Source organism: Crocodylus porosus, unplaced genomic scaffold (assembly GCF_001723895.1).
Source record: "Crocodylus porosus isolate Cpor-Errol unplaced genomic scaffold, CroPor_comp1, whole genome shotgun sequence".
Taxonomy (NCBI): Eukaryota; Metazoa; Chordata; order Crocodylia; family Crocodylidae; genus Crocodylus; species Crocodylus porosus.
Genome location: NW_017728924.1, coordinates 17,189,296 through 17,203,100, shown reverse-complemented (window position 1 = coordinate 17,203,100; position 13,805 = coordinate 17,189,296). Strand labels below are relative to the sequence as shown.

The 13,805-nt window shown below is 38.7% G+C and overlaps 1 protein-coding gene across 2 annotated transcripts in view; it reads left to right on the top strand.

The window, feature by feature from the left end:
* The window catches only part of LOC109313727 (phosphatidylinositol-binding clathrin assembly protein-like), a 44,317-nt gene extending 34,891 nt beyond the window's left edge, over window positions 1-9,426 (top strand). For both annotated transcript variants that reach the window (XM_019540443.1, XM_019540442.1), the window contains 6 exons: window positions 181-294; window positions 390-420; window positions 1,264-1,384; window positions 6,734-6,790; window positions 7,032-7,139; window positions 8,431-9,426. In XM_019540443.1, the coding sequence (XP_019395988.1) occupies window positions 181-294; window positions 390-420; window positions 1,264-1,384; window positions 6,734-6,790; window positions 7,032-7,139; window positions 8,431-8,445 (446 nt within the window). In that variant the 3' untranslated portion in view covers window positions 8,446-9,426. The remainder of the gene's footprint in view (window positions 1-180; window positions 295-389; window positions 421-1,263; window positions 1,385-6,733; window positions 6,791-7,031; window positions 7,140-8,430) is intronic.
* The last annotated feature ends 4,379 nt before the right edge of the window (window positions 9,427-13,805 follow it).

The following is a 13,805-nucleotide window of genomic DNA, read 5'->3' as shown; positions in this document are numbered from 1 at the left end:
AGCCTTGAAAACCTATTTGGTAAATTGAAATTATGAGCATAATATTTAAACTATTCATGTCATGTGAGAAGACCCTTTTGACTAACAGGTTTTACGTCTGTATCTTCTGGCTCAACTGTAATGTGTTTGTTTTGATAACATTGTTTCTTTGTTCTTCCTGCAGTTTTTTTAATTTTCTAGATGATGTATTGCAACCAACTGTACCAACACAAAGTCAAAGACCAGTGCTAGTCAGTCAGAGTGGAAAAATTTTAGCAAATGACCTTGATTCTTCGCTTGCTAACCTTGTGGGAAGTAAGTATGCAACTTTTTATTTTTCCCATATTTATTACAGAAGGGCATGTTTAGGTTATTAATTTTTGGTTTGGGTTTTTTGCTTTTAATTGCAGATCTTGGCTTTGGAGGAACCCCAGCTAAAAAGTAAGTGCAATTTTATTACTTTTTATTACTGAAATTCCTTTTAAAAAAACTGAGTGCAGCTAGTGCATTTCTTCCTCTTAGAACTTTAATTGTGAAACCATGCTCTATAGACTGTCAAACAGAATCAAAGCAAGGTTTTACTAACAAAGATTTGTTTGTTCTGAAAATCATTTGCATTGGTTAGGGAATGTTGCTGGCAACAGAATTGAATCATAACTGGATAATATTGTTAGTTAATGGTACAGACAGATTCTAGATGGGTCAGATGAATAAAGTATAGATAGATCAAGAGAGTTCTTGTCTTTCCTAATAAATATTTTATGAATAAAAAACCTTCAATAGTTGAGAGAGAATTCATCTACTGGTTCTATAACAGCCCTTATTAAACTGACACACACTCGATATGGAAATTTGAATGACCTAACTTGCAAGATCAGTTAGCATGTCATTTGAAGTAAGCCAGTTTTGAAATAAGACTTACAAATCAATTTGTGTAAAACTGTCCAAGGAATAATTAAGCTTCATTTCAGTACATAGACTTTACTTTTCATCTTGCTTCTAAGAAAATTGGAAAATTCCCAGCATACAGATACAAGTGATAATTTAAATAAATAACTAGATAGTTGGAATAAATTACCAACGGAAATGAATAAGACTTGTGTAACAAAAGCTTCTGAGTAAATATTTGGTGCTCACTTGAATTATTATATGTACCTATTGCATTTTTATTTCTCCAAATTTTATTTGCTTACTGCTTGGAAATAATCTTAACTTGTCAAAGCACTTGTGCTTTGTTCAGTAAAAAATAGCTCTGTGTAGAAGTTCTGCTGCTATTTTTTCTAGGTCAGACATGCAGTGGACTCAGCCTACGGAGAAAAAACTTACTGGTGGAACAAACTGGCAGGCAAAAACAAGCACATCAACCACATGGAATCCTGCCCCTGTTCCTCCTGTTCCACATATAGTAAGTTTTCTGGGGGTGTGGAGTTGGAAGTTTTTATGTCATTTCTGACTTCAGAATTATGCACCGCACTATCAAGTGCACTCAGTGTCCCATGAATTTTGAGTTAAAATGAACAAAATGAGGTGGAGGGTGAAAAAAACTTTTCTGAAATGTCACAGCAGTTCTTCGATTTTAAGACTGTTGGCAAAAGGATTTGGCCTCATGCAGGTGCCACCTCTTTATTCTTGCACAAAGATCTAGTGCATTGGTTACTTTACATTAATAACTGGAAGGTCCATCAAGCCCTGTGGGGCCTGGAAAGCTCTCCTACTTGTGCAGATATTGGTTATATCATTTAAGTGTCGTCTGCCTGGCCTTCCATTGCAAAACTTGCCCATTTAAATGAGTTATAATATACTGTGTTTCCAGTTCCTTGTTGAACGCAAATTCTCCCTGCTTCTCTCCCTCACTCCCCATATTGAGACAGCTTTCCAAAAAGGAACTAGTCCATTTTCTTTCAGAAGCCAAGGAGTACATCTTAAAGCACACAGTTACCTTTCCCAGCTTGCTCTCTCCCTTTCCCTTTCCTTGCTTTATCTCTCCTTGTACTCTGCATTCATGTAGTTTCCCATCTGTATTTCTTGACAGCTTTCTTATTAAATCATCTTAATGGGTTTTTTATTAATGAAAAGTTAAGCCATCTTGGACTACAATTATTCAGCTAAATACTAAAAATGTTTTGCACATTTTGGTAAAATAGAATCTGGGTAATTCATAATCATGTAGTTCACAGCCCACTGGAATTCCTGTCTTTGTTGAAACATGTCAGCAGTCCTATGCAGTTGATCAGAGAAGCAACACTCCTAAAATAAAAGCCACAATAATCAGCAGGAGCACCTCAGTGCACCTGTTTTGATGTGGTGCTGTATACCCCAGTCGCTTTGTGGTAAGCCTCATCTCTGCAGGGGGTAAGGAACGTAATACTGTGAGGTATCCAAGTCTGCCTACTGATTGTGCTGCTGAGATAACTTTGTTGCCCTGTGGGGTCAGGCCAACTCTCAGGATCTCAATATTGCGCTGTTAGACAGGAGGGTGTGACACATATACAAACACAAATTGATTAGGCACATACACATCCAAACCAGCCTAGGCACATGCATACCTATGACCAATTTAAGCACATGCACACTAAAAATTAGACAAAAATCAATTGTCAGTACCCGCACATTCAGTATACGTACACAGATCACTAATTCATATATCATGCACACAAGGATATATATATATAATATGCGCACACACTCACCAGTTCACACGCATACAACCCACATACACATAGGTAAGTTCCTAACTTGGATGATATGGTGTATGTGTGTGTGTTTGGGATACTTGGGGGAAGGTTAAGGTGAGAGAGAGAGAGAGTTAAAGCGTAGGGAGTGAAAGTTGCCAGAACCAGGATTAGAACTGGTAGACTAGAGAGAAGCTGACTGAGGAGCTGAGGCTTGGGTTTACTTAAAATCAAGTGGCCCCAGGGTTACTTGAGATCACTGGTGCATGGGAGGGGAGAAAAAAAAGAAGCAGCCTGTGGCAAAGAAACAAGGGGTTTGGAGGTAGAGAGGAGCTCAGGACAGGTGTTGGAGGTTGCAGTGAGCCAGAAGCAGGAGAAGGAGAAATGAGACAGAGGGGCAAGGAGCAGAGATTAGAGCAGGGCTGAACCATAGTAATGCAAAACCCAACTTGGGGGTCCAAATAACAGATTTATTAAACAGACAACACACTACACGGCCCCATGAAATTACTGGTTCTGTCTCACACACTCGCACATGTGCACACAGCAGAAGAAGGAGACTCGGTGGAAGGGTTGGAGTTGAGGTAGGGAAGAGAAGCAGAGGCCAAGTCCTTGGTTGAAGAGGGGCTGGGGGGTGATAGCTACCTAGCCAGGCTGGAAAGGGGTCCTTGTCCAGTAGGTGTTGTCCAGAGAGGGGTCGCTGGCAGGGCCTCTGGGTGGATAGGTGGTGTAACATGGTGCTGGTCCAGATGAAGAGGGTGTCCAAAGGAGTCAGTCTTCACTACCCCTTTTTATGGGGCAGACTACCTCTGATCTCCTATGGAGAGGGCCTGTCCAGGCAATGTCAGTCCTGTTTCAGAGGGCTCCAGGTGTTCTTACTGAGCATGTGCAGCCCGGTACAATGGTGGGTTGCCTCATCTTTTGTTTCTTGAATGTGGAGGGTGGTTCCGAGGGCTGGGTCATCGGTCCAGGTATTGGTGTTGATGGTTCAGTCATTCAGAGGGAGCTATTTTTAGACCTACTGCCATTGTCTCTCAAGCACCCTCATTCATCCCCATTCATTCAGGAACCAAGTTACATAGGAAAGGTAGGTGTGAGTCATGGGTTACACAGCTGGGCCTGGGGACAGGATGGAGACTTGACAAACAAAATGGAAACTTGACATGACTTATGCTAACTTACATGTGTAGGCCTAAATCATATAGTACCAGTAAAACAGTAATATAGAACAGTAAAAAATCAATATAAACATAATAATTATACAATATAAAGAAGGAGAAGAAAACAAAACAAATATAACTTATTACCAAAATGAAATGCTGAAGCTTATCCTATGTCTTATCTCACTTATACTTATTTATAGGGAATAGAGAGGGAAAGAAAAAGTCAGAAATGATTGGGGAAGGGGAGGGAATGCATTTTAAAAGGAAGGGGGAAAAAAAAAAAAGAAAAACAGGGTTTTGCTACACTTGAATGTATTGAAGATCCCCGAGTCAGCTATGAACTGGAATTTTGTCAAACCAGTCATAGAAGTAAGAAACATGCAGAGCATTATACCCATTCCTCCTTTGTTTTCAAGACAAACTAAATGAAGATGAGTCTTATCTTGTTCTTTGCTTCCCCGGTTGAATAACTTGTCTGCTGGATAAGTACCCTAGTGCTTTTATATCCTTGGTGTAGAATTGCAACGGATCCCTCAAGAGTACATCAAAAGAAGCTGAAGAAAGGATAGATTTGTGTGTGTGTGTGTGTGTGTGTGTGTGTGTGTGTTCTTCAAACACTTTAGTACATTTTAAAGTACCAGTTATTGAGCATCTTGAAATACTGATGCTAGATAGAAAAATATATATATACACAAAAATATTTAGGCACTTCTATCACTTAGTGTTTGCAAGGTTCTTGAACTGCTTAAGCACTCTTGAAAATCTTACTTTTCTGTGCAGGATATGGTGGGATTTAACCCTTAGAAGAGGGTTGTACGTCTTGTGTTTGCAGGTGGGGGGGAGTGTATATATGGATTTCTGCTAAGTTATTAAATAATAATGTAATACACAGACCGTGCTTTTGTCTACTTTTATATATTGCCCAAAACAAGGACAGGCATCCTGATTGGCTATAAGGTAAATCACATAAATAGTTGAGACAAAAGTTACACTGAAACTGAATAAATAAAAAGTCCTAAGTGATATTAAAGAATATTTCAATTTCTGCTTAGTGTGGGTCATTCAGTAGCAATTTCTGGCCTGCATCCACAATATCACCAACTAAAAATAAATGGATAATGATAACGTGTAGCTCTTCAAATTGTGTAGTTTCTAATTTTTGTAGAGTCAGGAGCCAGAGATGTTCTAGGTTACTTATTCTTGGCCTGAACCTTTAAGAACTCAGACTATCTTCCTGTCTCTTGCTTACAAATGTACTAATGGTGTCTCCTGAAATGACAGCTTTGAAGAAAATAGGCCTGGAATGCTGATAAAAGTCTTCCACAACTTATTGCAAATGTCTGACTTGAGGCGTGTTTCCATCACAAGAAGGCCCTGGTATAAACCACCCCAGTGAAAGCTCTTCATGTTTGCTACCTATTGAAATGAATGTGATGCGAGGCCTTGAGGATGTGTTGGGCACATGCTAAAAAGCTTAGTCTCTCAGGAGTGTTTACTGATACATTTCCGTCCTGTTTGTTTAAGGAGGCGGTGTGTGGAGTGGGTGTTGCTTGCCTCACTGTGGTGGTGCTTAGCACAGGTCTGTGGCAGTATAGGCACACCATTTAAAGTTTGATCTTCCTTTCAGAGTTATTTGTCTGTGTTGCTAGTGTGAGCTAATAAATCCTACCTTTGCTGCCCTCTTTCCCACCCCACCCTTCACCTGCCCAACCCCCCTAAAAAATACAGGCAGGAAATCCTGCACAGTACACACGTGCCTTCAAGTTACCATTGTGTGTATTCTGATATTATCCATTATCAGCCTCTTTCTCAGTGTCTCTTCAAAGGCGTGACTGTTTTAAAATGTAGGCTTGATTCTTAATTTAATAAATGCTTAATCCTTCTCTGACTGTCTTGCCTTTTTATATGTATAATTTGTCACAGTCCTCAATTTGCATTGTGTGGTATAGAGCCAGCGTTTGCATATGTTGTAGCCAGGTCATGCTTTCTTTCAAGTACCACATCAGTTGTATCTTTCTCTTATGCAACCATGACTGCTTCTCCTTGATGCGCGCTCCTCACATTGGCTTTTATGTCACGTAGAAATGAATTTATAAGTGGCTGCTCCCACTGCTGACTTTCTTTTTTTTCCCTTTGCTACTCAGTACCTAACCTTCTATGGAAGGTGTCAATAGGCAAAGAATCAGTCTTGCTCAAGGGTTCCCTGTTTTTGTTGAATGATTGCTAGCTTTTTTCTCTCTCCTTGTACCTAATACTTGGCCATAACTATGTGATGGGTGTGTGCATGTGTATAAAGTTAAACAAAACCAGCAGGCTTTGTGTACCTGAATACACTTTTATATAGCATGCCCTACACGCTGTTGTTTGCATGGATGCTTGAAGTGGAGCTTCAAAGTCTTGTACCCCAAATGTTTGAAAAGCTAGCAGAAGCACTCATATGCAGCTTGTTTTAGCAAAAACCTAATCAGCATTTCTGTTGTTAGCCTGACCACCCACCTCCCTTAGATAAAGTGTTCCTCCTTTTCTATACAAATTGCCTGATTAATGTAACTTTTTATTGTTTGTATTTCAATTGTGCTTTTGCAGTTACAGCATATTATATTACACTAACAGTTCTAGTTCAACACTGAACACTAAATTCAGTGGTCACAACAAGATGAGATGTAGTTCATTTTGGTACCTGTTCCTGGGTTGTCTGGTTTCAATAACTCTTAAATAATTTTCTGTCCTTACTCCTTTTTGCCATGCCAGAATGGAGTACATTATCCTGGATATGTAAGTTACTTTCTCATCAACATGTAACCTATACTAAGTACGACACAAAATACAATGTACTCTGTAAAATAAAGATGTGTTACCAGTACAGCTGTTGGTTTTTTAGGTAACTAGTATTTTTTCTTTCTATTTTTGCTGTTAAAGGTACCTGCTCCAATGACTTATCCAGTTACCACACCTCAAGTGCCTGTGTATGGGATGGTAAGCAGCTTGTTTGATTAATTTAATTTCTTCTAACACTAATTATATACATTGTCAAATATCACACCTTTAATATACTTGACTTGTCCCACATTTGTTCACCCTAAGACAGAATAAAGGAGCTCCATGTTTGTGTGTGTTGCTTGTTTTTGGATTCAGTATACAAAGTTTCAGTTCATGGGTTCACTTTATGGTTGTAATGTGCTCTTTTGGGCTGTTGTTTAATCACTCTATTTTGTAGGTACCGACTCAGATTGCACCGGCTCCTCTGATGGCACCCCAGCCAATGATTTATACACAGCCAGGCCTAAGGGCAACAAATCCCTTTGCACCTGTTTCTGGAACTCAGGTGACTTTTTTTTTTTTTTTAATGTGAGCTTTAAACATTAAAGGAAAATTCTGGTTACAGTAAGAGCAAGTAAATGAATTGTAGTTTAACAAGTATCTTTAGGAATTTTACATTCCTCGTGTGCTCCAGTAAAATGTCCTAGCTTGTATTGATTATCCAGTTTGTGAATAGGAAAAAGGTCTAGTTTTAGTTATTTCATGGTCCTGTAAGCTCTAACAGACTTGTTGGGGTGGGGGGGACTGCCATGCTCTTTAACTCTGGAGTTGAAAAGAATCCACTAAAACGGAGGTGTCAAACATACTGCCCACAGAGCTGCTTTATCTGGCGCCCTGGACTACCTGTGGGCCACCAGAAGTGAGGGGCATGGCCTGCTACAGAATCCAGGGCCCCTGTGGACCTGGCAGACATGAATGAGAGATGACACAGCTCCAGTTGCTCTATGGCTGCTTCACCTGGTGCCACTGACACAGCCCTACTTCCCCAGCCTCTGGTGCTGCAGCATAACCTGGGCTAGAGTTGGAGACTGAGCTCTAGCTCCAACATGGGGCATGCAGCAGCAGCTCTGGCTCAGAACTGGAACCTTCCTCTCCCCGTTCCTTTTGCCCTGGGCTGGATCTGGCCTGCAAGGGGTCCTGTAGTATGGATTTGTCACCCCTGCCTTAAAAGAATGTGGCACTAAGTAAAACTGCACCTTCCTTTTGGCCCAGGGTGTCATCACTTGGATCTCATTTGGGTCATTGTCATCTATTCCCACACTGGAAAATGTAATGGGCTTACTCTGTAAGGATGGTGGCTTTTGATAGACTGCAGCCTGCGAAAAATAAAGGGAGAAGGATAGACAAATGGAGAGCAGTTAAGAAATGCAGGTCAGGCAGATTTGGCACAAAAAAAAAATGGAAGGGGCGGGGGGAAGAGTCACCCAGTCATTCCTGGAGTGGTTCAGCTTTACATAGGTTAGCAGGCAATGAACAGATGTTTTCTGGTGGGTTGGGCCCACTGCTGGAATAGAAAACTAGACTGAATACAAATGTTATACTGGGGTTGGGGAATAATCACATTTTTTTTTTTCCTGCATTGTTGTTTGAATCTTGTAGCTTTTTGTATATGATGGTGCAAAGCTTTTTGAAAAACCTCCCTCACCCCAGCCCAAATAATAATAGGTGATTTAAGTTGGGCATCTCATTTGTAGGCACAGTAATTGGTTCACCTATCCTAGTGAAAGAAAGACTATATAGTAGTAGTAGACTATGTAATAACCAGTTTTCATTAAAATCTAATTCCTTCCTTACAGATGCAGTTTATGTAGAGCCGCCAAAGCATCAAGATACATTAACAACCAAATATTGGTAAAAAAAGAGACTGAATTTTCGATCTTCTTACAATGCAGTCTTCAGCAGGGCATCTACCTACTCCCTGTTCAGTGTAAAAAAAAAACTTTTGAATGGCAGTGCTTTAGAGATTCTTGTTTATAACAGTCACTGTGGTATGGAATCATGATTGTTCATTGGTTTTAGACTGTTCGATTGAAACCTGAAATCTTTGAAGCTGAAGGTCAACTAAGTTTAGAAGATGAGAAGAGTCTGACTTGCACCTTCTGAAGAGGGGCGTACATGATTGTTTTGTAATTTTATTCGTCAACAGATTGCCTGTAGAAAGTTAATTGAGGGTATCATAATTCTATTTATTTTCTCCCTAAACTTTGTGGCTGTTGTAATCAAGGCAAGACTCACATGAAGTTGAGCAATAAAACTTTCATATGCTCTAATAAAGTACTGATAGAGTAATGCTTGCATTATCATATAAGGCCAATATTGTGTGAAATCAGACAGCTCTTTCTCACTAGAATAGCTTCTTGTAATTCATAAATTTTATACTGTGAGTTTTAAATGCTGTGAATCAATTATCTAACAATATAACAGTATATGAATGAAAATATTAACAGAAAACTGGTCTATTGGCATTATGTCAGTGTTACATTGCTAGCTGAGAAATCCAGGCTTTGGCATGAACTTGGGATCTGTCTCCAACCAGGGGAAGCTAGTATGTCATAGAAGAGCCTGTGCAGCTTCTCAACAGATGGCATTAGCTGCACTTCCTTACAGTATCTATCCTGTGTGCAAATAGCAGCATCATTCTTAGTTCTAGGAAGAGTTGCCTTCATGTTACAGTAAAACTAGGCACACCCAACAGTAGCAAGCTAGTGGGAATAGAAAATCTTGTTGCCAACCACTAAACAGGAGATGACCTTTCAAAATTTGGGTAACTGTTTTTAAAAAAAAAAAAAAAAAGGAAAAGTAGCAGTGCTGACCTCTGAGAACCAGGACTTATCTTCCTGATATTATCAAGCCTTAGAGAATGGCTTGTTCCACTTGTTCCAAATCCCAACCCTGTCCTTACTAATGATAATTATTTTAAATGTGTTGATGTGTTAACTTTTAAGTACACTATTTATTTAATGCTGCAGTATTTCTCATGTAGTAATTGCAAAAGGGAAATGCTATATTAAGAAATTTGCATTTCTCATAAAAGAAAAATCTCGTAAACCATTAACTAAGAAAAAAGTTACTGCAGCCTACCCAGGTATACCCAATAACAGCTTCAAAAGATGGTGAGGCATTTTCATGTTTATTAAACTATTCCAATAAAAGTCGTAAGTTGTTAGCGCTATATACATATAGCCTCATCCTAAACACCTGAAAAATAAAAACAGCATTAAAGTATGCGAAGTACACAATTCAGTGAGAGAAGTGCTCTCATAATGTCTGCATGTGACTGAGAGAATTTTAAACTGTTTTGTCCTGAGAAGAAAACTAGCAGACCTTTCTTATTCATTTTGGGTGTTTATACACATGCTCTGGGGAGCGGGGTGGGGGAGCCACTCTAATTAAAGCGCCCAGAGCATCACGTGTATCAGCATCTCCGCGCTGAAAAAGGTGGCGGAGGTGCTTTAACTAAAGCTCATTGAACAAGCTTTAGTTAAAGTGCCCCAGCCACCATTTTTCAGCACAGGGACATTGATGCATGTGATGCTGGAGTGTGGTAATTACTGCGTTGTAATTTCAGCTCATTGGAGCAGCCTCAATGTAAGTGTATAGGCACCCATTGTTTCTACAGCTGTCCCTTCTTGTTAGTGATGACCATGTTGTTTTGGGGCTGTTATTAGCAGCAATATCATGAAGGTTACAGATGCCAACATGTAAGTTGGTGGATCTTGCCAAACTGTCCTAGAAGGAACCTTTAGTAAATACAGCACTTAATGGTGTTCTGTAAAGCCCTTCTTTTTCTCTTTAGGTATCTGTGTGTATTAATTTTGTGCCAAGTGTGCAAAAAAAAAACTTATTTCATAAAAAGATATATTTTGTCAAACTAACCATGATTTTAAACGATCATTTTGACATGCATTTGAAATTTATAACCATTGACTTTCTGTGAAACTAAATATTACAAGTGGAGCAGGAGTATTAAGCCAAAACTCTGGACACTTACTGGCAGAGAGAGAAGCTAACTAATATATAGGGATTAAATATTGAAATTTGAATTATGAAGGGCTTTTAGTTTTAATCAGCTCTTCCTGGGTTAACCAAACGTATGATTGTGTTTTAAAATTAAGAGGTTCTCTAGTGTGTGTGGTGTCTCCATATACTGGAGAAACATATCTGAAACTTAAAATAAGATATTCATTTATTTTTATTCTTTTTATTTTGTACAAAAGTAATTGAATTAACTCGATACAGAAAATCCTCCTTCCAATCTTCTATCTTAAATCCAGATTAGATCAGTACATATGATACACAATTGTCATTTTTAATATATAGTAGCACAGAAATGACAGTGCCCAAAAGGTTGTGACTAACTAGTATTTTGCACTGTAATGGTAATAGTCTTTTCCACAGCAGATTATTTTATAGCCATATTTCTCGATTACATTTTAAATTATTTGAATGATTCACACTAAAATATGCATATGAGTGACTTGACAACATACATTGGCTATAACTAGTCAAGATTTGCTTTCTGAATAGCTAGAATGTACTTGTTCTCTACTTCCTCCAGTCAGAAACAGGCTTATTTTTAGTACAGGTTGCTGTACTTTTTAAATTTATGATGGATTATAGATTTTTTTACAGTGATATCTTAGAGTGCTTTCTTGCAATCAGGCTGTCTGATACCGATTTTAGTTTAGTATTTTAAAAGGAAAATACAGCCACAACGTACATCTTCAAAATTTATAAGCTACTTTCCCTTTAGTCGCGTTCAGCATATGTTGATGCATTTGGAGACTGAAGCAAAACCCATATGTAAGTTTATCCTTGTGAAGAAAAGATTGCTTAGCATACTTATGTCTTCACAAAAGTGTATAGTAATGCTTTTATTAACTATTTCCTTGTGTACATATTGGAATGTGTAAAATGCTGGAGTACCATTTTTAAACCACAACATAGTTTCATAAATAGGGAATAATGTAACTCCAAGAAATCAGGACACTATCAAGATTTTTATGGCTCAGTATTTGCACTTCAACCCTCTGAAAGATGCTTTGATTTACATCAGTCTCAAGGATGGAAGTATTTTACTACAAAGAGCCTGCGAGTGTTACATGCAGTAGCTGTGACAGAAACAAGGCAGTGAAGGACATGGGGAGGGTTAATAACATGCATGTGTACCAGTGGTGGTCAACCTACAGCACGTAGGCTGGATCCAGCCTGCAGAGCTGTGCCATCTGGCCCATGGGGTTTTCCATGGGTTTTGAAACTTGGCAGCAGGGGAGCAGTGGCAACCGTAATTGCTGCACCTCCCACCACTTTCCCCATTGCTGAATTTCCAGACCCAGGAGCCACCTCATGGGAGGAAGGAGAGATGCAGAAGTAGTCACTATCCTGTCTGTCATGGTGGCCCTGGGTGTTAAGCTGCCTTGCTCTGTCCCTGCAGAGCCCCCTGGGCCAGATAGAGCTGGTGTGGAGCATCTGATGGACTGGGCACCACAGCCTGTACCACTAATGAGTCCATGTTTGCATGTTTGTGAGCCTTCAGAGTGCTTCAGAAAGCAGGTCCTTGAGGCACTTCCTGCCCCTTGTTCCCTAAGAAAGTGGGAAGGGGGGGGGGTGACATATGCTTGTATTTTTCTATGCCTGATGCATTTGGCCAGGAGTTGTTTTGGCCACATAATTGGGCTTTTTAATGCTGTTGGAGTTGTTTTGGCAAGCTTTCTGTTTCTGATGGGGCATTCTAGGAAAAAAAAATTGAGTAGGGGAAATGAGAGCATGATGACTATTGGGCCTCTGAGACTTGAAAGTGTCCCTTTTTTAAAATACCTGCTCCTTTTTAATGTTCTTTAGACATAATTAATGACCGTCTCCAGAAAGTTCTCTATTTTAATTTTTTTATTTCAAAATAAAATTATGTAATAGAGGAATTTTTAGTTCTGTGCACATAGTGGTGGAAAATTTGTAGAGTTAAAAATAGTGAGCAAACTTTTGTAAAACATTGAATAACCTCTGACTGCAAGGTTGAATACAGGGTGTGTCCAGATCTGTTTTTTGATGTGTGGCAGGGAGGGGTGGGTTACAATTTTAGACTAGTATGCACTGTGGATCGGTGCTTTATTTGTACATAAAAGGGAAAATTTTTCTTTTGGGTAGTTTGTATTGTAAGGACAACATCTAAAGGCACTGTGTACCAGTCATTTATTCCATTTTAAAGATTATATTTTTTGAGTAATGGAAACTGTACATGTTATCATTTATACATTTATCAGTAATTACTTAGGGAAATATAAAAGGTATGTTGCTATTACTCTGAAGATGTATTTGATTTTTGATTGTCATTTATTGCTAAATACATTGCTGCATCGCTCTTTTTCCACAAGTATCTTGTGCATTTATTTAAAGAGATTGTAATAGCTGGTGCAGTTTTTCTGAAAACAGATGTTACATTTAAAAATCTGCTTTTGGTGCATCTCAAACCTGTAGCCTTGTGACACAAGGTTAATCCTGAACCAAATATTTGGCTAGGATGTTGTTTATAAAGAGCACTGACAAAATAGGTGCTGAACAGACGTTCATTTGGCATTATTTATTTAACAGGTGTTTTATCACTATACATTTCATTTTCCCCATATAACAGGTTTGTGCCTTTTATTGGGTATTTATTTAAAAGGAGCTTAGTATAATGTTTTTCTAGACACGAAGGTGTCTAATGTCAGGTCTTTACAGGTTTATTCTTGTATGGCTTTTGTTTTCCGTTTTACAAAAATGAACACGGAATGTGAAAGTGGGGGCCATCCACTAGCCATAAAAAATTTTAAAAAAAATTAGAAAGATTTAAAGATTCAAATTCTACAAAATAAAACAAGTTGCTAAAGCACAAAACTGGCTATGTTGACATTTGATTGTGGCACTTCACAATTTTGACAGTATACAAAAAACTGTCTTGGGTTTTTTTAAGATTTGTTGCTCAGAATCATTCATTTGTTAATGAAACGGATTTTGAAAAATAAACTTTGGCAATAAGATGTGTGTTTTATCCTTAATGTGTCCTCAGAAGTTTAGTGCCGACTACAGGTTGCCATGAGAGATGACTTTAATGTTAGTGCAGTGCTTCCTAAATGTATATGAATATCAAGTCTGCTTGCTTTGCTATATTTCAATATAGCTGTGGCATTCTCCC